At 26.1% G+C, this 20,800-nt stretch overlaps 4 protein-coding genes across 5 annotated transcripts in view; 2 read left to right on the forward strand and 2 right to left on the reverse strand.

Moving 5' to 3' along the window:
• Window positions 1-277: 277 nt before the first annotated feature.
• LOC112680783 (platelet-activating factor acetylhydrolase-like) lies at window positions 278-9,850 on the forward strand. Its single transcript, XM_025550981.1, has 9 exons — window positions 278-323; window positions 2,690-2,793; window positions 3,996-4,113; window positions 4,899-5,064; window positions 7,209-7,344; window positions 7,423-7,539; window positions 7,667-7,758; window positions 9,311-9,624; window positions 9,689-9,850. Exons 1-9 carry the CDS (start codon window positions 278-280, stop codon window positions 9,808-9,810), a joined length of 1,215 nt encoding a protein of 404 aa, XP_025406766.1. The 3' UTR covers window positions 9,811-9,850.
• Window positions 9,851-10,469: 619 nt separating this feature from the next.
• LOC112681212 (KICSTOR complex protein C12orf66-like) lies at window positions 10,470-15,408 on the reverse strand. Its single transcript, XM_025551476.1, has 9 exons — window positions 15,144-15,408; window positions 14,295-14,444; window positions 14,086-14,232; window positions 13,750-14,018; window positions 12,780-12,918; window positions 11,752-11,939; window positions 11,041-11,197; window positions 10,868-10,963; window positions 10,470-10,697 (listed from the first exon to the last, which is right to left on the reverse strand). The coding sequence occupies exons 2-9, from the start codon at window positions 14,376-14,378 to the stop codon at window positions 10,545-10,547; spliced, it is 1,233 nt and encodes a 410-aa protein (XP_025407261.1). The 5' UTR covers window positions 14,379-14,444; window positions 15,144-15,408; the 3' UTR covers window positions 10,470-10,544.
• A 109-nt stretch (window positions 15,409-15,517) lies between these two features.
• LOC112681220 (RPII140-upstream gene protein) lies at window positions 15,518-18,830 on the forward strand. The gene is made up of 6 exons (XM_025551488.1): window positions 15,518-16,409; window positions 16,469-16,634; window positions 16,922-17,010; window positions 17,482-17,615; window positions 18,522-18,636; window positions 18,694-18,830. The coding sequence occupies exons 1-6, from the start codon at window positions 16,258-16,260 to the stop codon at window positions 18,818-18,820; spliced, it is 783 nt and encodes a 260-aa protein (XP_025407273.1). The 5' UTR covers window positions 15,518-16,257; the 3' UTR covers window positions 18,821-18,830.
• Window positions 18,831-18,934: 104 nt separating this feature from the next.
• Window positions 18,935-20,800, reverse strand: part of LOC112681196 (laccase-1-like) — a 39,076-nt gene continuing 37,210 nt past the window's right edge. For both annotated transcript variants that reach the window (XM_025551458.1, XM_025551466.1), the window contains exons 5-10: window positions 20,574-20,697; window positions 20,269-20,483; window positions 19,993-20,185; window positions 19,676-19,888; window positions 19,400-19,618; window positions 18,935-19,343 (exon numbers count right to left, since the gene is read on the reverse strand). In XM_025551458.1, coding sequence (XP_025407243.1) covers window positions 18,970-19,343; window positions 19,400-19,618; window positions 19,676-19,888; window positions 19,993-20,185; window positions 20,269-20,483; window positions 20,574-20,697 — 1,338 coding nt within the window. In that variant the 3' untranslated portion in view covers window positions 18,935-18,969. The remainder of the gene's footprint in view (window positions 19,344-19,399; window positions 19,619-19,675; window positions 19,889-19,992; window positions 20,186-20,268; window positions 20,484-20,573; window positions 20,698-20,800) is intronic.

A 20,800-nucleotide genomic window follows, 5' to 3' on the forward strand; every position in this document is an offset into this window, starting at 1 on the left:
TTTACATAATACATGGTATATTTATATTAATATGTGTGAATTAAATATATGCTTATATACATATGCATATATGTGAATGTACGTGTTTATGTGTTTACTTACTGAACCACTATGGTATTCCCCCACTGTAGAATTGCACATTGGATTATTTGTAAAACGTGTAGGAAAACTACTCAGTCACCGATTTCGCTAACGTCCAGCCACAATTCAGTTACACACTAGCTAATCCAATGGTATACTAACAATAAATCGCTGGTTTAAAGTTTTGTGAAACAAAATGGACTCGGACAAGAACAAAAGGCTCCATTTGCCCTTTCCTATGGGTAAGATTTCTAGAGAAGTATAATTTTTATGATTGTTCTCGGTGTAAAGTAGTAGATGTAATTATTATCACACTTATTTTTAATTTACCATCGCCATTAATCGAGAGCATTATGTGTATTTTATCAAAAAAAAAATTTTTTTAACAAAATAGTTTAGTGAAATTAATGTTTAAATATTTACTGAACCAACTTCTTAAAAATAATTGCTAATTAATTGCTTTCAGTTAAAATAAAAACAAAATGGTACAGTGTTAAACGAACCGCTTTAATTGTTTAACCAATTGGTACTTTATTAGAAGAAAATTAAAAAAGTTCCCATTCCACAACAAACGAAGAGAAAACATGTGAAAGATATTCAGAATCATAGTCCCTTTTAGACACACAATACAGAAATTATACATTCATACAGATTTAAAATAGTTTCGCAAAATTGTTCAGAGCAAGTGTCCACAGTCCATTGCACAACATAAACAATGAATTTTATACATCTACTGCATAATATTGTGATATTGAAGGGATAAGGTCATATATATGCATAGTAACGAGTTATTTACTAAACCACTGTCAATTTCTCAGGTCATATTATATACAGTATTTAATTACAATCACATATTACAGAAAAAATTGTAACATAATAGAAAATATTAAATAAATAGGTATACGATTTATTTATTAATCGTCAGAAAAATTGAATATAATTTAAAAATATTAGAAGTCTCGATAACAAGATCAAACATGTTATATAATGACCAAGTCGATACGAAATCATTAAAATAATAAGTTTTGACTTCCCACAATATTATATATAAATTACGAGTTTTGTGTAATGGCGTAAATCAATTTGAATTCACTAATCAATAATTATTATTATTTATTTCGATTTGTTATTTTCTCAATGATTTTATATAATACTTATTATCGTGTAATAGCTCAATTTTATTGTTCTGGTCTATTTATCCGACGACGGATATCATCTCGCTTTTCTATTTAAAAACAAACCCCACCAATAATACAAAAAACACTAACACTTAAAATATTTTTCTCGAATTCAATTGATAATTTATTTTTCACTCTGAGAATGACTTTACTTATAAAAATCTTAAGCTAAACCCACGATTTATTTTACTATGATGTAAACTGTAACTGAAACGCCAGTTTGTTTTTCATTTCTCTGATCATATTTTTCCCTCGATGTCTCGTATATGCAATTTGTAGTTATATTTATCTATGCATACTAAACACGCAGTATACTTATATACCTATAGACGTTACAGTATAATTACATTTATTTGGATTCAACATAACCGTTTGAGGTGTCACAAGAATTGATTAGTTTAAGATAATTTAATATCTCTCCTACCATTCACGCGGTTGTAATAGCACCGTGGACACTCTCTATTGTTACTTTAGATTTTTACATTAAAATATATATACATTTTAAAGGCGATATTTTGAGAATATTGAGAAAATTTTGTAAGGCGAACAATATGTTATACATATTAAAAATAATAGAAATAATAATAGTAATAATCATAGATCTTTGCATCCTTGGATTTATAATTTGGAATAATGATTTCCTGATAACATTTCTTACCCGCTTCACTGTTTCAAGTTCAATGTAAAATTTAACGTACCATGCTTAACCAACACTAAAACCACTTACCGTACGTTATAAATAAAATACATACGTATTAAATTATGATCAGGTGCAGATAGTAATTACTGGTTTTTATTTTTTTTATTTTAAAAATAATTTTTACAATATATTCGTCGACGAATCATTCGGCTCTAGACATCCAGTAATAGAACACAATACAATTTAAATTTGTTTTAGATTATTTTATTTTACAAAATACATCATATAGCAAGTTACCTTCTTTTCTTTACTTAAACATTATTTAATACTACGCTACACCTTTTAAGCCATTTATACTTTATTATCCAAAACTGTTAAAATTATTAAATAAATATTATTGAAGTGTAATTAGTATTTTTAAATTCACCAACTTTCTACATCATAAAACTATAATCTAACCACAAAACCTACATAATGGAATAATTATTATTGATGTTTCTTAAAAATATATTGGTACAATTTGCAAATCCATAATTTGAGGGCATAAATCTTTCTTTTTCGTTATTCGACATTAAAAATGATTTAGTCCTGCATATTTTAAGATTTGATTTATATTATTTAAATTCTTTATTTTAAAAAACAGTTTGCGTTGTAATTTTGAATTACTAGGTAAGTCTATATTAAATATCATGGTCACATGCATTTCATTGTAATTATTATAATTTATAATTTATTTGTATATAATATTGTTAACAATTATCATATTTAAGAATAATTTCATATTTTCTAGGTCCATATGCAACAGGTTGTATGGAACTAATGACAGAATATTCATCAGAAGGGTCTTTCGCAAGAATATTTTATCCTACTAATATTCCATCCGACCAATTGAATGTAAGTATAAGAATGTTAAACATTAAAACTCTTGATTTAAAATAAAGTGATTTTTGGTAAATATATATATTTGTATACAAATTACTTTTTAGTTGTATACTCATGTTTAAATACCAAATTCCAAATTAACAATAATTTACAAGGTCCGCGATAAATTTAACCAATTAATAATTTAAATATAATTATATAAATTTTTATATTTTTTTATTTAACAAATTAATGTAAAAAATCTTAAGTTCTATAATATATCGTTAATTACATTTCATCATTCGAATTATTTTCAATGTAGTGCAGTAAAATCTAGTAATTTTATTGGAACCAAGTAAATGAACTAAGATAATATACTCGTACAATATTTTTTATAAAATCAAACCATTATAATAAAATAATACTTGCTTGTTTATTAATTTAGATTACTAATTGTAATTTAATATAATATTATATATTATAATATAGTATAATATTTTATATAATATTTTTATCTATTTAAAATAAGCAATTAGGATTTATTTTACATAAATGTAGATCGCTAACTATAATTCGATTTAAATAAACAATTAGGATTTTATTAAAATTCATTCGACACAATTGCAATAATATTTTAATATGTACAAACTAATAATACCTATTTAAGAGATTTAACCATCTCCAAAAAAATATATCGAATATAATAAATTATTACAATCATATACGGTATATAGGTAAGTGTATCTTAAAGGGACTACGCGATAAAATAATTGTATCATTCCTATATATTTATTATGTGCAAAAAAGAAAATAATGTTCGTAGATTTCATATAATCGGTAATTTTACGAATTCGGCATAACATACCATATACATGATAATGACTGATGTAATGTGTTTTGTGCAAGCCATAGCTGATAGTTTCTAACCGCTAAGATACATTATGTTATTGATTAATTAAAAGTTTAAACTATAAAACTAGGATATCAATATTATTATGGTATAATGTGTTCGGAAATAATATGGATGTCACAATGCGTAATCATTTCTAACGTTTTCGTTAATATTTTTAATTTTATGATACATATTAAACAGATATTATAACCATTACATTTTAATTTACAAAGAAAATTATTTACAACTAAAGCAATGTGAACGATAAGTAAAAATATTTTCACCGATTATATAATAAAATAATAAATTATGTTAGTAATAAATAATTCCACTTTGATTACAGAAATACTCCGACAAATGGGTCCCGTGGATGCCACACGAAATGTACTTAAAAGCATTTGCCAGTGCTCTTCGTATACCCTATTGCATATTCAAATATGGTCCGACACTGATCAGAATGAGTAATGATTTGGCTCACGCATTAATTTATATTTATAATATCAATTTGTATTTAATATTAAATCAAACGATTTATATGGTATAGTAAAACCGGAAATGGATATGGAAATACCAATACCAGAATTTTTTTTACTAACGTATTGATTAGTCATAAGTCTGCAATAATTTCGTAAATTTCGAATCATATTACACCGCGATATAGATATATCTCTATAGATCTCCTATGTACGATAAAAATGTTTACGGTCAGTTATAGAACCTTGTGGATCAATATTACATATTGCTAATAAACGTATCAATGCATTTACGAGTGGAAGAATTGTGAAACGATAATTAGAGTTGTGTAATACGTATGGACCAGAGTAAACGCATGTGTCGAGGATAATGTTTTAGATCGTCAGAGCCACGATTCGTGAGACGATGAAAATAACACTTACGTACAATACAGGTTTACAAAACGCTTTGTTCCGACACACTACAAATTAGTAGATCGACGTATTTAAATCGTTACAGGCACACGTTTCAACAGTTTAACTACGAGTAGAAAACTGACAACGGTGCGATAGGTAACAGTGCGTTCGGTTCTTCGTACACCACATAGTAAACTAAACTGCAATCCATGCGTTAAACGCACGCGGACACAAAACGGAAATATTACCGAGATTCGAACGGGAATACACGATTTTTTTTTTTTTTTATTATTAAAAACATGCTATGGCGTGCGGTGGTCAATCGAAAATTATTTCACGAAAAAATATTACGTTATTACAAATTATGATGTTTTCAGAACCGTATTACATACCGTCCATTAGCGATGCGCCCGTATCGGACGGAGAACAATCGTTCCCCTTGGTCATATTCTCTCACGGTTACGCGGCGACGAGATTTGTCAGCTCAAATTTCTGTTACTCGTTGGCGTCGTACGGGTTTATAGTGGCTGCCATTGAACACAGGTAATTATGATTGTATTGAAAAATCAAGTCGAGTGAAATTATAATATTGTGTACCGCACATGCACACGTATACGTACTGAAAACGGTGAACGGCGCCGGATAAAAGTTAAATCGGTGCGACAACCACGCAAAATTAAAGTATACCAACCCGAATGATACACCCCTATCCGCAGCGATCGTCTGACATAAACTTAACCTAGGGTGATCATACATATCGTATTGTATGGGATTGTCGCGTATTTCAGTTTTGTCTCGATCGTCCGTTGTCCCGAAATATATAATACATAATTATGTCCCGTTTTTTTTCCCCCAAGTCTGTCCTGTATTAATCCCGTTTTCCCCGTATTTGTTAACGTGTAACATATTATTACTATTATAAAATCTCTACTATATAAACGGTATTTTGGGTTATTACTTAGCTGATGTCCAGGGACAGTTTTAAGACAAATACTTAGAGGGGCGCATCCAAAAAAATTTCTGACTGTATAGGGAGGAGAGGGGGAGTGGTTAATTTACAAATATTAGCTGTATGCAAATTTATTAAGATTTGTGTTAGAATCTAAAAATAGAAACATTAAATGAGATTATTTAGAAGTCAACCCACAAATTTAAAATATAATTAAGTTAAAGGTTTATAGACAATTTTAATAGACACATATTTAATTGACTATTTCATACTAATTTATTAAAAAGCATATGATTATTTATTATTATTAACATAAAAATATAAAATCTTTATTTATTGTTTTGATTTTTTTGGATTTTTCAAATTTAAATTCTTTTTTGTTTAGCAGAAGACTATTTTTGAAAAATACAATAAATGTCAATTTTGTCAGTAAAGTCTCTTTCACAATTTAAAGTCATTAATAAATTTAAACGATCTAAACTTATTATAGAGCAAAAACTATGTTTGATCAATTTTAATTTGCTAAAAGTTCGTTCACTAGATGCTTTAATTACTTAAACTGTAAATGCAAGGCAAAGTATCTCAGTATTTTTAGCGAATTTTATACTTTATGTGGCATTTTTGACTTTTTTTTATTGAGTTTTTTAATTTATTTGGACGTTTTTTACCTATTTCTCGTATTATATTTAAAAAAATTGACTTCATTAGGATATAAACATATTATTAACATTAAACATATTTAAAAGGGCATTTGTTTAGAATTTGTAGATCATAAATTCATTATTTGACTTTTTTAGAGCATATTGTGAGCCCTAATTTTCATTAATTCCCGTACATATTTACGACTGTGTGATGTGCCGGGTGATCAATCGTGCGGAGGAACTATTCAAAGTGGGGATTGATAAAAACGCGAGACAATATAATTGATTTTAATTATTTTTACTAATTCACTCGTTTAGTCCAAAAATAACATAATAATACAAGTTTAGACAAAGGCAACCAATACATTTTATGTATAAATAAATGTGCTTACTAATGTGCATTCAAATATCCATAATTATATATATTATTTATATATTGATATATTATAAATGTCTTCGATTTTAATTTGTCGACTACTTATTCAGTTCCACCGACGTTCGGGGAGTATAACACCTCCCCCCCTAAAACTATCCCTGGTGATTTTAACAGGTATATTATATTCTGATAAATATATTTCTGTGTATATTTTATTTGTAATTAAAAGCCTTTAATACAGCTCAGTTAATTAAAATGTTACGCTTCATATTTAAAAAATAAAATACAACTATGGCAGTAGAGTGCACTCCAACCTATTTATAAATGTTAATATTAACATTTTAAAATTAATAAATAATAAATTTTAAAGATTTTGCGTTGATGTTTGACTATTTTCATTTCAATTTTTTTCGTTTAATTTGTTTATGATCATTAAAAAATTACTGGTGTGATCTGAAGAAAGTGCGTTTGTGCAGTTTCATACATTTAAAATCATAATTAAATATGAGATAATATAAACATTATTTAATTTATATTCTTGAACTGTAGCCAAATACAAAAGACTGGTTACTTTTAAACGATCGATTCATAATATTTTATTGATAATTATTTTTGCTCCGTGCGCTTCAAATATCATTGAAATGCAAAATATTGTGTATCTACTCCTTTCAATATTACTTAATCATGTATAAAACAATTTGAATTATTTTTTTTGAGTAAGAGATAAGTCGTCGCCAGTGACATTTTTCTACGATAGTCCGGAAAACGCGGAAAGCGACTGTCGCACGTGGATCCACCATCTACATTTACACAAAATCAACAATAATACGGACCACTACACTTTCAGAAACAATCAGGTAAAAATGTTATTACGTTTAAAACTATAGAGCACAACTGTTAAAAATTATAATTATCCGTCTACTTAATTAAATTAGATGAAAGTAAGACACAGAGAGTGTACCAAACTTCTGAACACGCTTTTAGAAATCAATAAAGGGACTCAGATAAAAAACGTACTCAAGTCATCGTCATTCGATCTTAGACAATTCAAGGTAGGTACTATAAAAATATACTTGATTAATAAATATTTTTAATTAATCGTCTATTTACAACGCAATTAAAAACACGCAACATTGTATACCACGGACCTATTATTTAAACGTATTTATGTGCTATCAGAACAAGATTAATGTGGACAAAATAATCTCTATTGGATTTTCATTTGGAGGAGCAACTGCATTGTACAATGCGAGCAAAGACAGCCGTTATCAGTAAGTGGCTTCATAAACAGTTTACAATTTTGTTAAATTGAATAATTTTAATTATGTGTGTTTGTTTGTGCTATTCACTAAAAATTATATCTAGATGAAATAGGTAATCTGATCATTTAACGCAATACTTTTTAATCTTTCATTTTGCTCAAGCATTACTTAAGCATTAAGTATTATTAAGGTTTAAATAATAACAATTATATATATATATTTTACGGTTACGATAATACAACTTTTATAAGTTGAAATATATTGTAAAGATAATACATAGATTGGTTCTTACTAGTGATGGAGAAAGTCCGGATTTACCAAAATTCGAAAATCTTGATTCTTGAAATTGAAAATCTGAAATCCGGATTTTATTCTAAATTTGAAAAATTTTGAAAAATTTAATTAGTATTCTTTTATGAATGACTTATAATACAATTTTGATAACTATAAATATTTTGTAATAAATTTATTTTTTATTTAGAATACAAAATTGGGAGCCCAAATTTACTTTTTAAAAATTCGGGACTTTTTAAATCATACCTTTACTTGTTATGTAAACCGGTATTAAATATTTAAAGGGAGTAAGGGTGTAGTCCCCCATAATTCAAACGTTTGGTACAATTTGGCTATAATACTAAATAAAAGTCAATTTTTAATTTTTAAATAGATTCCAGAGTTTTGTACCTGGCATTTTTTTTTTTTTTTTATTATTGATTTTATTTCTAAGCCATTAAAAATATTATAAATACTAATATACTTGAATAGTAGATTATCTTAAAAGATAGTTTTAATTTATTTTTCAGATTTTTGTTAGCATAATAAAATAAATATTATTTTATTTAGATATTATCATTTGTCAATAATTTAAATTTTAAAATGTTAAATTATAAGAAAAAATTTAATTTTTTAAATAATTTTCAAATTAGGTATATACGTGATGGGTAATCCAAAATACGGGATAATAGAGTCTAATTTTTAAACCAAAATCCATAGTTCTGAAATTCAAAATCCGGATTTTTGAACAACACGGAATTAATTCCCATCAATAGTTTCTATGTGCACAAATTGTTCTTCCTAAATAAATTGTGCATAGATACTATTTTTTTTACAGAATTAAATCATTTTTATTAAATTCCAATTAAGAGCCAAATTAATAAATTATGAGCGTAACATGTGGAAAAGGGAGTTCCATTAAATATAAATTACGTATTTTATTTCCACAATTTTTTTATATGAAAACTATTAATCCTTATGAATAATTAAAAATATTAATAAACGTATTGAAACAACAAAAAAAAAATTACTTGATATCTTTGAAATGTTGCTAGGTATATACCGAGTTAACACCCTATCCCATATAAGGATATTTTACTTGAAAATAATTAGAAATCAAGCTTATACATCTAAAAAAAAGAACTTCAAGTTATATTTATTTTTCTGTATATGACTATGATTACTCATAAGTTATTAAATTAAACCAACATAAATGTAGAAAAAAGTAACCAACATAATATGATCTCAATAAAAATGACTAATGGTTTTTTTCTATATATTTTTAAAGAGCTGCAGTAATTCTTGATGGCTGGATGTTTCCATTAAAATCAGAACCATTCCTTGACATACAGCAACCATTATTATTCATCAACTCCCACACATTCCATAATCCAGCAAATTTAAATTCAATTAGCAAGTATGTCCATTCCAAAGGCGTTCGACAACTGTATACGTTGAAGAATACTACCCATGAAAGTCCGACCGACACACCTTACATATACGGATACTGGCTCGATTTAGTTATGTTGAAGAAGATGGATGCAGAAATAGCATTAAACCTACAGTGTTCTCTTGTAGTGAAATTCTTAAGAGATATGATTGGTACGTAAATCCTTTTTTCACAAATAATTTTTATTTTTTCTGCGGCTTTGTGTATTTTTCACAGGTTACCCAAGTGATTGTGATAATGCTCAAACATTTTTTAAAGAACACAATGATGATTTAGTTGAAGACGTAATTAGCTATACCAAAGTAAATATAAGAAAAATGGGTATATTTCCTTGGTAGAAAATATTTATTTCCTAAATTTGATTGTGTAAAATATGAATTATATTAAATGTTAATGTTGTGATGTTTAAATTAAATATTAAAACTACAATTGTTTGATAAGTTATAGAATAAATATGCATTTTTTTAAGTGAAGTGTTTTTATCAATTAAATCATAAAATAAAATGCACTTAAAAAATATATTTTGAAGTTATAGCCAAGCAGAAGTAGAGTATCTGTGCATAAAACATGATTATTTTATAAAATATTACCTTGACTCCAAACAAAAGATATTTTTTATATCAAAACTTTGATTATAAGATGATTTTTTATTTTTGAAGTAAAAAATAAATCATATTAGATATGAGTAGATGCTATGATTTTCCCTAATAGTTGTAATTTAAACAGCATATTACTATCTATAGACAACAGATAAATTGAATAACTATTAACATAATATTCATATTATGTCTGTATCTGTACATAGAATTATACGCCCATAGGTGTAGATCTACATAAACTATATATATATATATATTACAAGAGTGGTATATAAAATGATCAATAAATAAATAAGTTAAACAATATGTGGTAATGACACTCATGAATGAGGTAGCTGATGCTGGCCTATATCTGGTCTTTTTATACTAATACCATTATAAAAATAAATTACAATATGTCATGTGTTTTATAATAAATTTGTTTTTATAATTTTACTTAAAAATTTAATCAAAACATATGAGATTAACAAATGTTATCTATTGACTGAAGTAAAAAGTCTATGACACCGAAGTTGTGAAACAAATTCAAATGCATTTGCTTTTTCTCTTTCTTCATTTTTGGGTTTACTTGTATAAAACATGATAAATGTTATCCTTACATCCACTCTCATTAATAAATATGCAACCTAAAAATAATATAAATATAATATTTTTAAACACGCAATTATGAAATAATCAAAATATTATTGTTAAATAATAAAATATTAATTAATAGGATAAAACAGCAAAAGTCAGTTTTAAATAAAAGTAAATAGATGAATGTAAGATAAAAACTTAATATGATTTTATAACATACATTTTCCAGGGTAATCAATTCAATTTTATTCATTGTGCTTTCTTTGTTATTATTTTCTGATATTATTTTTTCTAATACATCTAATTTAACCGGAACCTAAAATACATAATATATAAAATTATTTAATCAATAAATATTAAAAGTAAAAAAAATTAAAGTTAAGAACTTAGTACCTTTGGAAAACTTAACATTATTTGATATTTAATATATGGATCCACTAAATCTCTAACAGGACTCCAATATCCAGGACCTCTATAATTAGAGAGTTCAGATGTATCAAATACCAATAACACACATTGAGCTTCAGATTTTTTTTGCAATTGTTGCATCCTAAAAATGTACCAAAAGTGGAATTTGATTTACTACAATACAAAATACCAAATTTTTCTATCAGATGAAACATCCTAGGATTATAGCTTACACCAAGTATAAATTAAAGCAGATTAAACAAATTAAACTAAAACTATACACTTTTAACAAAAAAAAAAAATAAATAAATAAATAACAATAATTAAATGCTGTAAAAACTAGACATTTAAGGTACTTATATCAGATTACATTTACTTCGTAAAAACATATACAATACTTTGATTATAGGAAATAATGAATAAATGATGTTAAAATAATATAACTTATATATTTACTTAACACTAGAAAAAGTATGTGAAGTATTAGTTTAATAGTAATGTGTTATTAGAGTAAAATACTCTAAACATTTTATATAATCTTTGATAAACATATATAGTATTTTTAAAATGTGATTTTTGGATATTTTATTAAAATGGTTTTAATTTTAACAAATAAAATTGAAATCTACTACTTTTTAATCTATGTTATAATTTTATAGAAGTAGAATAATTTAATTAAAAAATATTTTTACTTACTTAGTAAAAAATTGTAGATTGCAACTATTACATATATTTTTCATTTCTTGTAATGTTGATTGTTGTAAAAGTACTCCATAAAAATATAATGTAAATTTTGAAACTGTCATAAGTTTAAACCTTTTGAACCATAAAACCAATGCAGGTAAAGTATTTTTACTCATAAATAATGAGCCAAATCTCCAAGTCTAAAATGCAAAATAAAATTTGTAATTTTAATATAGGGTACAGTTTAAATCATTGGCTCTTATATGATATAATATGATATATTATTATTTGTATTTGAGTACCTCAATAGTAAATCAATATAAATCAATGGTAAGTTAAATTATTTATATAACCAACAGGTTCATTCATCAGAATAATAAATGCTTTAATATAAATTTCATAGAAAAAATATAATTTTTAAAAAGAATGGCTTCAAATATTTTCTAAAAATTTAATTTTTCTTGCACTATAAAGTTGATACAATAATCATCATCATCATCAACAGCTTAACAGTCCATTAAGGAACTGTGCTGCCACTAGTGAGCCTCTCCATTTGTTTTTGTCCAAAGTCCAGTCTATCATTGCATTCGCTTCTATCAGTCTTATATCATTTTCTACTGTGTCTTTCCATCTTGTTCTTGGTCTTCCAAGAGGACGTTTTTTATTTATTTTACCTATTAGAACATTTTTAATAAATCTCTATCAGCTCTCAACACATATCTCAGCCACTCTAGACATTTATATCTTATATATGTAAGTATATATAGTTTGATACAACAATAGCTCACATAAAATATAATTTCAATGAAAATAATATAAATATTCACATTAAACAATTTAAACAATTATATGCCTTTTTCGGGAATTTTTATTATTTTTCTACATTTAAACATAATTTTATACTTTAGAGAAAAAAAATTAATTGATTATTTTGTAGAAAGAAACTATAGGTCAACTTAATATGTTACCATCTCAATAATTTATAGTAAACACCACAAAATATTAAAAATTATGATAAAATATTATAAAATGCATTTTACCTCTTTGTTTTGATAACATTTTTCCCATAATATAATTGCATCACTTCCTTTCTTCAAGCTAAGCAATGATTCTAAATACAACCAGTTTTGTAAATGTTCATGGCATTTGAATAAATGTTTCATGCAATCAAGTTCATAACTAAAATAAAAAATATTTTTCATTTCTATAGAGTAAATATTAAAAATCTAACAACACAAACATTTATTGTTACCATCTATTATATAATTATGTAATGTAGGTAAATCACTATTTAAATTTTTTATTCTATGACCTGATAGCTTAAGTTAAAATAGGTCAACCAAAATAATAAAATATTATAAAAAAATTATCTACTATAGAAAACAGTTCAGAATTTAAAATTTTTATGGTTTTGAATTAAATTTTCCAAACTGGGGTCTACGAGTATACCCAAGGGAACCAAGAACCACATATTTTTTAACTAAATTATTTAATATTAATATTTAATTTGTTTTAATATTACAACACTTATTTTCATCATACTGAAAATAGTACTTTTTGAAAGCTAAAAAATGTGGTATGACAGCATAAAATGTATTCAAAATAATAATTTAATTAAAATATATAATTAATTAAATGTATTTATTTATCTCATTAATTAAAAGAAATATAATTTAGAAATAAAAGTTTAAAAAGACTATTATTTATTTTGCATTATGGTTCCGAAAGCATTTTCCCTATTTCTAAGTGATTCATTAGATAAATATTTTAGGAAACAGTTTAAAAAACTAAATTTTCTTAATATGTTTAACACATTTTATTTTTAAAATTCTAAAACTAAAGAGTCTATATACAGTAAAAGATAATGTTTATTTTTAATTATTGCCATGATCAAGATTGTATTAACTTGATGTATACTAAAGGATATATCAATGAAAATAGATGCTTTCACATAATATATAGATAACTGATGGAAACCAAAAATGTTCTCTGAATATTTATTTAATTTACTGTAATATTCTAAGTACTCCATCAACAGGTGGTAGATTCTGAAATTCATTTTGGATCCTTTCAACAATTTCCACTAACTCACCAAAATTGATGTAATTGTTAGATAATCCAATTTCATAAAGTTTATCATAAAATTTAAGGAGTTCGAGTCTAACGGATATATAGTACAGAAGTGAAGTAATCAATTTTGTGACAAAACTATCATCAACCTCAGCTTGAAGCTTTTCAAGGTCTTGAAATAAGGTTTTATACACAAAATCAAGATAGTTCTGAAAAAAAAAAATAAGTATTTAGTTTAATATGCATACATAAATATTTAACATATTTGTAAAATACTTCATCTTCCTTCCGTGCAAGCATTTTATTTTTTGCAGGTTCAAAATTAGTATCGGAATAGTTTTTTTCAGCCAAGGCAAAATCACACAGGATGTCAAACAGTGATTTGGGCCAAACATTATTTAAAGATACTGAACGTTGTTTCTCCTGAAAAACCAATTTCCAAAGAATATAATTAAAATGTTATACAACTCGGTTACAAAAATTACCATGAAATCTTTTGCTTTGTCATAATTAGATTGAGACAACTGAGCGAAGAAAGTACGAACAATCTCTTCTTGAGACTTTTGCATTTTGATAATAGTGTTTATTCAATATCAATTAGCTAATAACTTATGTTTGTATTTCAAAAACATCAACTGAAAATAAAAACCAATCAAGGCATTTACAAATCAAATAGGAAAACAAATCCTTAATGAATCACAATTATTTATAACTAGGACTGGAATTTTAATGCAAATGCATATTCTTTTCTAATGTACCAATACGTAGGTCGTAAGCAAAAAATATGTTTCAAGTGATACTGATTAATTAAATGTAGTTTATTCTTTTTTTTTTTTTTTACATTATAAGACAAATTTAATTTTAAATTCATTTTTAGTAAATATTTCGCTTTTTTTAAGTCATTTTTTAAGTTTATAGAGCATTTTCAGAATTCATCTATTAATTATTATATATTAGGGTATATACGTAACAGCCCATGTACATGTAAATTATATTATTTGTTTATGTATATCTTATAAAAATAGAACAAAATTAAAATAGCTGAAAGAAATTTTTCTATTTGCAAGAGTCCGACATAGATCAAATATAAATAAAGTTCAATAAAATATAAATATTAAACAAATAGGTACCTATTTTATTAAATAAATATAACTAAATCTGTTTGGTAACATGATTTTTATAATATAATTTTTAAACAATAACAAATACATTTTTTAACACATTTTTATAGTGCTATTTTTTTTATAATTTTTAAAGCATTTTTAAATTTATTTCTATTATTTAATGCATTAAAATCCCAACCCTAATCATAAGTAATCATCATAATTACTTACCAGTGGTAAAAATATTTTCAAAAGTATTTTTACAATGCCTATTGGTTTGTTATGTTAGTAGGTACTTTGTATCAAATGCCAAATGGATCGCTATTGTTACTCCGTTTCCATAATGAAATATTAACATTGATAAACTATTGTACCAATACACATAATGTTATAGTTTATGCATAATGTCAATTACTGTCACCCTAACTCACTTTTAGATTTTATGTTAATTATTATCTTTCCTGTTTTCATCGACTATTATTAATATTAGATTAAATTTAATCTATTCTGTGGTTACACTATCAATGGTCGTAAACGCCTTAACCACAGATAATATGAAATATTGTTATTTGATAGGATCACAAATTTTCATTCTTGAATTTTTTTTTTTAAATATTTATTTTTCAGAGAATTCCGACGAACTACGTTCTTGTGGGTTGTATGACGGAATTAACATGCTTCGCATTGTTTAATGTAGTACGGAAAACGGTTTTACATTCTCACACGTTACTAGTTTAACACATTTCAACTTTTTCGAGTTTTATTCGTTATATACGACTCCACGTTAATTTCTTTAACATCATATTTAATCCCACTTCTCTATGTCGAAGAGTATTCAGTATATCACCTATAAGCATGTAGTGATATAAAATATTTTTTGGAAAACTTCACTGCTTATCATTTAACAATCATGTACGTTGTGTAGCCTACGCGGGCTCTGTAATGGGGTTATAGAGCCTTCGCCCGTCATTGGTCACAAGCTTTTTGGTTTTAATACTCGGACGGCTTTTTTCTGTCTTTATAATAATTATAAAAACAGAAACAAGTCGTTCATTGTCACATGTCAATACACTGAAATGGCTCATACAATTTTATGATATTGTTGTCAAATTGGTTTATCCGCATTCAAATTTTGTGCATTAACATGTGTTCTTATCTTATCTTCATTAACAAGCGATAAGTGATAAAGAAAAAAAATTTGATATTTCTCATAGCACCCGGTCTAAACTTAATGAAGAATTCATCCCAATAAAGTTATGAGAATTATTATTGCTATCTGTTTTGATTTTCGTCAAACTCCGGTGGATTCTTTTAGATAATATTACTTCACAAATTCAATCAAACAATGTTTTTTAGACGTTTAAAACTATCCCATACTCGGTGTTTTTTACCAGCATTCATCTTCAATAAAAACGAATTTGACGAAGATGGAACCGAAGTGTTAGACCGTAAAAAGGTTGGCGGTTGGCAAGGAGTTGTGAATACGTTTTCACCTGAGTAAGTCTTCTTCTATAACTAATTTTAGTTATCATTTTAAGTACATTTTTTTATTTCAGTGAGGATGGTAATCCTACTGCAGACGTGAGAGCCATAATCGCAACAATAAGTTATAGTGCCTTATTAGGCGGTGCTTATGGAAGTCTGTCATATAGTAAAAGAGCTTATCTAGATTTCTTTCAAAAAAACCAATCAACATTGTTCAAAAATCAGTTTGAAGCTAAAGTATTAACTATAATGATTTTTGATTAAAATTTCTACATTTAAAATGTTTTTACAAAATATGTGAACTCATATGATATTAATTTTCTTATTATTTCTTAACTGTTTTTCATTTATAAGTAATTACTTTGCTCATAAAGTACCAAACATAAATAATTTTAATAATAAAAATATTTATTATTATTACAACTAACTTATATGTACGATAAATGATTTTGAAAAAAAAAATTCTAATCTCACATTATTATTTTTAGTTTACTATATGATTTTGAATACTTTTATATTTTTAGGCTAAACTTCAGTCTCAAGTAACACTAGCATTATGTAAAGGTGGATTTAAATGGGCAACCAGAATTGTTTTTTTCTGTGGACCATTTACGTAAGTTTTCACAATAATTTATTTTAAATATAATTGTTATAAAATGTCTTAGTAATAGTTATAATAATTATGTATAATTTAGCTTTTAAAACAAAAAAATACTTGTAAATTTGAACAGTTAGATTAGATTAGGTTACAACTAAATATTATAAGTTTTTCATTTTTACGCAACTATCATTACTACCAAATCATATATTTCTGAGCATAGCCCCTAGTATGAAAGTTGACAATAGGAATTAAACAGTACACATTGTACCAAATTCATACATTTTTTAGTTGAATTTAGAAGTATTGAAAGTTGAAAAGTTATAGTTTTTGATAGAGACTAATACAATTAGACTTAAAAACCATGTACTTTACAGGTATAAAATGTTACAATTAATCTAAAGAGTAATAAATTATTAAAATTGTAATTATAATCAGCATTTTTTAATATTTCATTATAGATCTTTTTATGTATATTATTTTCAGAACTATAGTAACTGCTCTTAATGCTTATTTGAATGAAGTTTCAGTAATAAGTTACGCAACAGCTGGTTTCTTTGTTGGTGGATTTGCTAGAATGTCTTTTGGTTTGAAAGGATTTGTTGTTGGATCTACTTTGGGTAAGTTTTTTTTGAATAAATATAGTAGTTTTGTTATTCTTAATTGCTTGGTTGCCATATATTTATAAGGCGAAACCGAGACAAAACAAATACATTATTGAGTAACATACTTTTCATATAACTTTTAATATATCGAGAGGACCAATGGCATATATAAGGGAGAGATGTGGCGATCGGATTCCCCTAGGCCTTTTTTTAAATTTTATAAAATAATATTCTTAATTTGAGGGCGTTAGAAACGTAAAAAAAATAATGATAAAATTAAAGTAATTATTTGTTTGCTAATGCTCTCTCCCTCATACAAAAGTTATGTATACACTACTGAAGAGGACCATTAATGGCCGGCAATATAATATTTTAAAAATATTTTCATAAAATAAAATATATATTTATATGTATAAATTACAAATTATGTTTTTATTATATATTGTCAATCTATTATTATTAAAAATGTACTTTGAGATAAAATAGTCGAAATTAAAAATGAAACAGTTCTGCATTTCCTTTAAACATCTATGCCAAGATATATGGATGTCCTGAAAACATTTTTCAGGACACCAGGATACAAAGTCCAAAACCGGTGACAATTCTGGTTTTCGAGGACATATGGCAACCCTAGTTATTCAATATATAGGACTCTATGAAACTAGGTACATAAAAAAAATGTTTGGAATATGATAAAATATATTTTCTATTTTGTTTTTTTGTCATGGTTGTTTATTTTTATTATTGTTGACCAACAGTATTGATATACTTTAAGTATCGCAAATAAGAAAAATAAAGTTGACATTCTTATTCTAAAAACATATTTACAAAATTGTCTTTCTATTAATTAGTTATTATATTTTTAGTTTATAATCAGCTTGTAACTAAATGTTGATATTAATGATACTATAATTTTTTCAGGATCAATTTTAGGTATCTTTGTTGGATTTTGTACATTATTAATTTTAAAGTTTTCTCCTGTAACTATGGATGAGATAAAACAATGGCAAAGTGATTCTTTAACAGATAGAGAAAAGTATGTATAAAAATATTTTTTATAGAAACTGTTATTAAAATATTTCTTTGTTTTTAGATATTTTATTAAGGAGCAAAAAAAATCAACAGTATTCCAATATGATGAACCTGCTGAGCTAATAGAACATGAAAAAAGATTACAACAATCAAAAACTGTTTTGAATAGTAAAGTTGATAATGCATAACTCAATCAAGGTATAACATTTATTTTATGTACATACATGCATATATATATATATATATATATATATATATACACACACAACAAATATACACTTAAAAACTAGAAAAGTATGATACATTATTTCATAAATAATTAGTTTATTGCTATACACTAATTAATAAACAATAAGCTTATTACTATACATAATACAATTGAGAAGTATGATGAATTAATATTAGCTAGTGATGATACATATGGATGTGCACCACCAACAAATGGCCACAATTTACCCATTGTAGATATCATATTAATGTGACTGTCATTTTTTGTATCCAAAATATTGTAAACTGATTCATTTAAATTTGCATGCAGTAATTCAATATCTTCAGGATATATAAATGAAACTAATTCATTTCCATTGTAGTTTCCACACTTAGGAAAACTTGGAGGTGGGGGTGGCATGTCCCAATCTTCACCAATTTTAAATACAGTAGCCATTCCTACTTCAACATGGAATTCGATATGACAATGAAATAACCAATAACCTGCAAATTTACTATTTAGTTTAAGCTTTTTAAAGTATTTAATATTTATAACAAACCAGGATTATCTGCTAAGAATCGAAGTATTGTAAATCCACCATCTGGTACTGTTACAGTATCTTTTAGAGGTGCAGATCGTAAATTTCTTTCAATACGTCCTTCTCTATCCATTTGTTCTATCTCTTCTACTGTAGTATGGTTTCCTACTCTTTCCATCGCAATGACTCTAAACGGATGTCCATGTAAATGGAATGGATGATTTGCATTGTATGTTACTCCTTAAAATTGATGCAGCTATTTAGTTAAAATTAATAACTCCCAATTTTTATGTTTACCTTTATCAATGAGAAAAAGCTCAACTATTGACCCCAAAGGAACTTTAATAATATTTGTACATTCACAAAATTCTTTTGAGCAATCTTTCTTTATGTTTTCACAGCTCATTGAAGGTTTGATCATTTCTCTTTGAGATAATAATGGAAATGATTGTAGTTTAAAAGTCATTTTATTAATTTGAGGTGTATAAACACGAGCCGACTTGTGTGACACTAAACAATATGAATTTATTATATATTACAAATGATAAAAATTCAAAATGATTTAATCCTCTAAATTTTTTAATCATTTTTTATATCTATCTTTATTTACAAACCTTGTTTGAATCCATACAGTGTAGGTTTATGAAAATGTGGATTATCTAAAGAATAAAAATCGTACGACATAAATAATGTTAAGTCTGGTTTATTCTCTAATCTTAAGTCTTTTTTTGGAGGTGTTGCATCTTCTAATTCTGATACAGTAGCAGTATCCATTTGTCCTGACCCTTTATTCAATGCATTTAATTGCTGCAATAATTATTTATATTTAACATTAACTTACAATATATCTAAATATTTATAAATATGTAATTTAACTTTGTTATACTTACGATTCCAGAATAAAGTGAATTGTCATATGTTGGTATGTCTTCTGGTTCCCCATCACTACTTCCATCATAATGTAAAACTGCCACTTCAAAGGCCTTTGTGAAACGTTCATCACAGTCCATCAAACCTTTAAATCGCATCCAATAGTTTCCAATATTAGCAGTTGCTTCTACTACAAAGTCCCAACGCTCGCCAGCATAACTTACAAATGAGTCAACTGTAAACGTGTATATACATATATTAGTAATTTGTGTTAAAGTAAACAATTGTTATTTTAGTATATTTTTAATCTAACTATTTTATTCACCTACTACTGGTTGAACATTATATCCGTCTGTAGCAATCACTGTAAACGTATGGTTATCAATACTCATTGAAATTGGACAGTTCAGGAATCCAGCGTTAATCAATCTAAACCTATATCGTTTCCCCTAAACAATTCAAAACATTACAACTCCCGTTCAAAAACATCATTTGCCCTGGCACCACCCCAGCGTGGCCGCTGCGCTGCGACGCGTGTTTTCGCAGTCAACT

This window comes from Sipha flava, unplaced genomic scaffold (genome assembly GCF_003268045.1).
Source record: "Sipha flava isolate LNK unplaced genomic scaffold, YSA_version1 101_pilon_pilon, whole genome shotgun sequence".
Lineage (NCBI taxonomy): Eukaryota > Metazoa > Arthropoda > Insecta > Hemiptera > Aphididae > Sipha > Sipha flava.

Excerpts from the sequence above, each read along its gene's own strand:
- LOC112680783 (XM_025550981.1), top strand. The coding sequence starts at position 278 with ATGGACTCGGACAAGAACAAAAGGCTCCATTTGCCCTTTCCTATGG. Across the intron at positions 2,794-3,995 it reads TTCCATCCGACCAATTGAAT|AAATACTCCGACAAATGGGT; the intron begins GTAAGTATAAGA and ends CTTTGATTACAG. Across the intron at positions 7,540-7,666 it reads TCGATCTTAGACAATTCAAG|AACAAGATTAATGTGGACAA; the intron begins GTAGGTACTATA and ends ATGTGCTATCAG.
- LOC112681212 (XM_025551476.1), bottom strand. The coding sequence starts at position 14,378 with ATGCAAAAGTCTCAAGAAGAGATTGTTCGTACTTTCTTCGCTCAGTTG. Across the intron at positions 10,964-11,040 it reads TAATGTTAAGTTTTCCAAAG|GTTCCGGTTAAATTAGATGT; the intron begins GTACTAAGTTCT and ends TATGTATTTTAG. Across the intron at positions 10,698-10,867 it reads AATTGATTACCCTGGAAAAT|GTTGCATATTTATTAATGAG; the intron begins GTATGTTATAAA and ends TATTATTTTTAG.
- LOC112681220 (XM_025551488.1), top strand. The coding sequence starts at position 16,258 with ATGTTTTTTAGACGTTTAAAACTATCCCATACTCGGTGTTTTTTACCA. Across the intron at positions 17,011-17,481 it reads TTTTTCTGTGGACCATTTAC|AACTATAGTAACTGCTCTTA; the intron begins GTAAGTTTTCAC and ends TATTATTTTCAG. Across the intron at positions 17,616-18,521 it reads TGTTGTTGGATCTACTTTGG|GATCAATTTTAGGTATCTTT; the intron begins GTAAGTTTTTTT and ends TAATTTTTTCAG.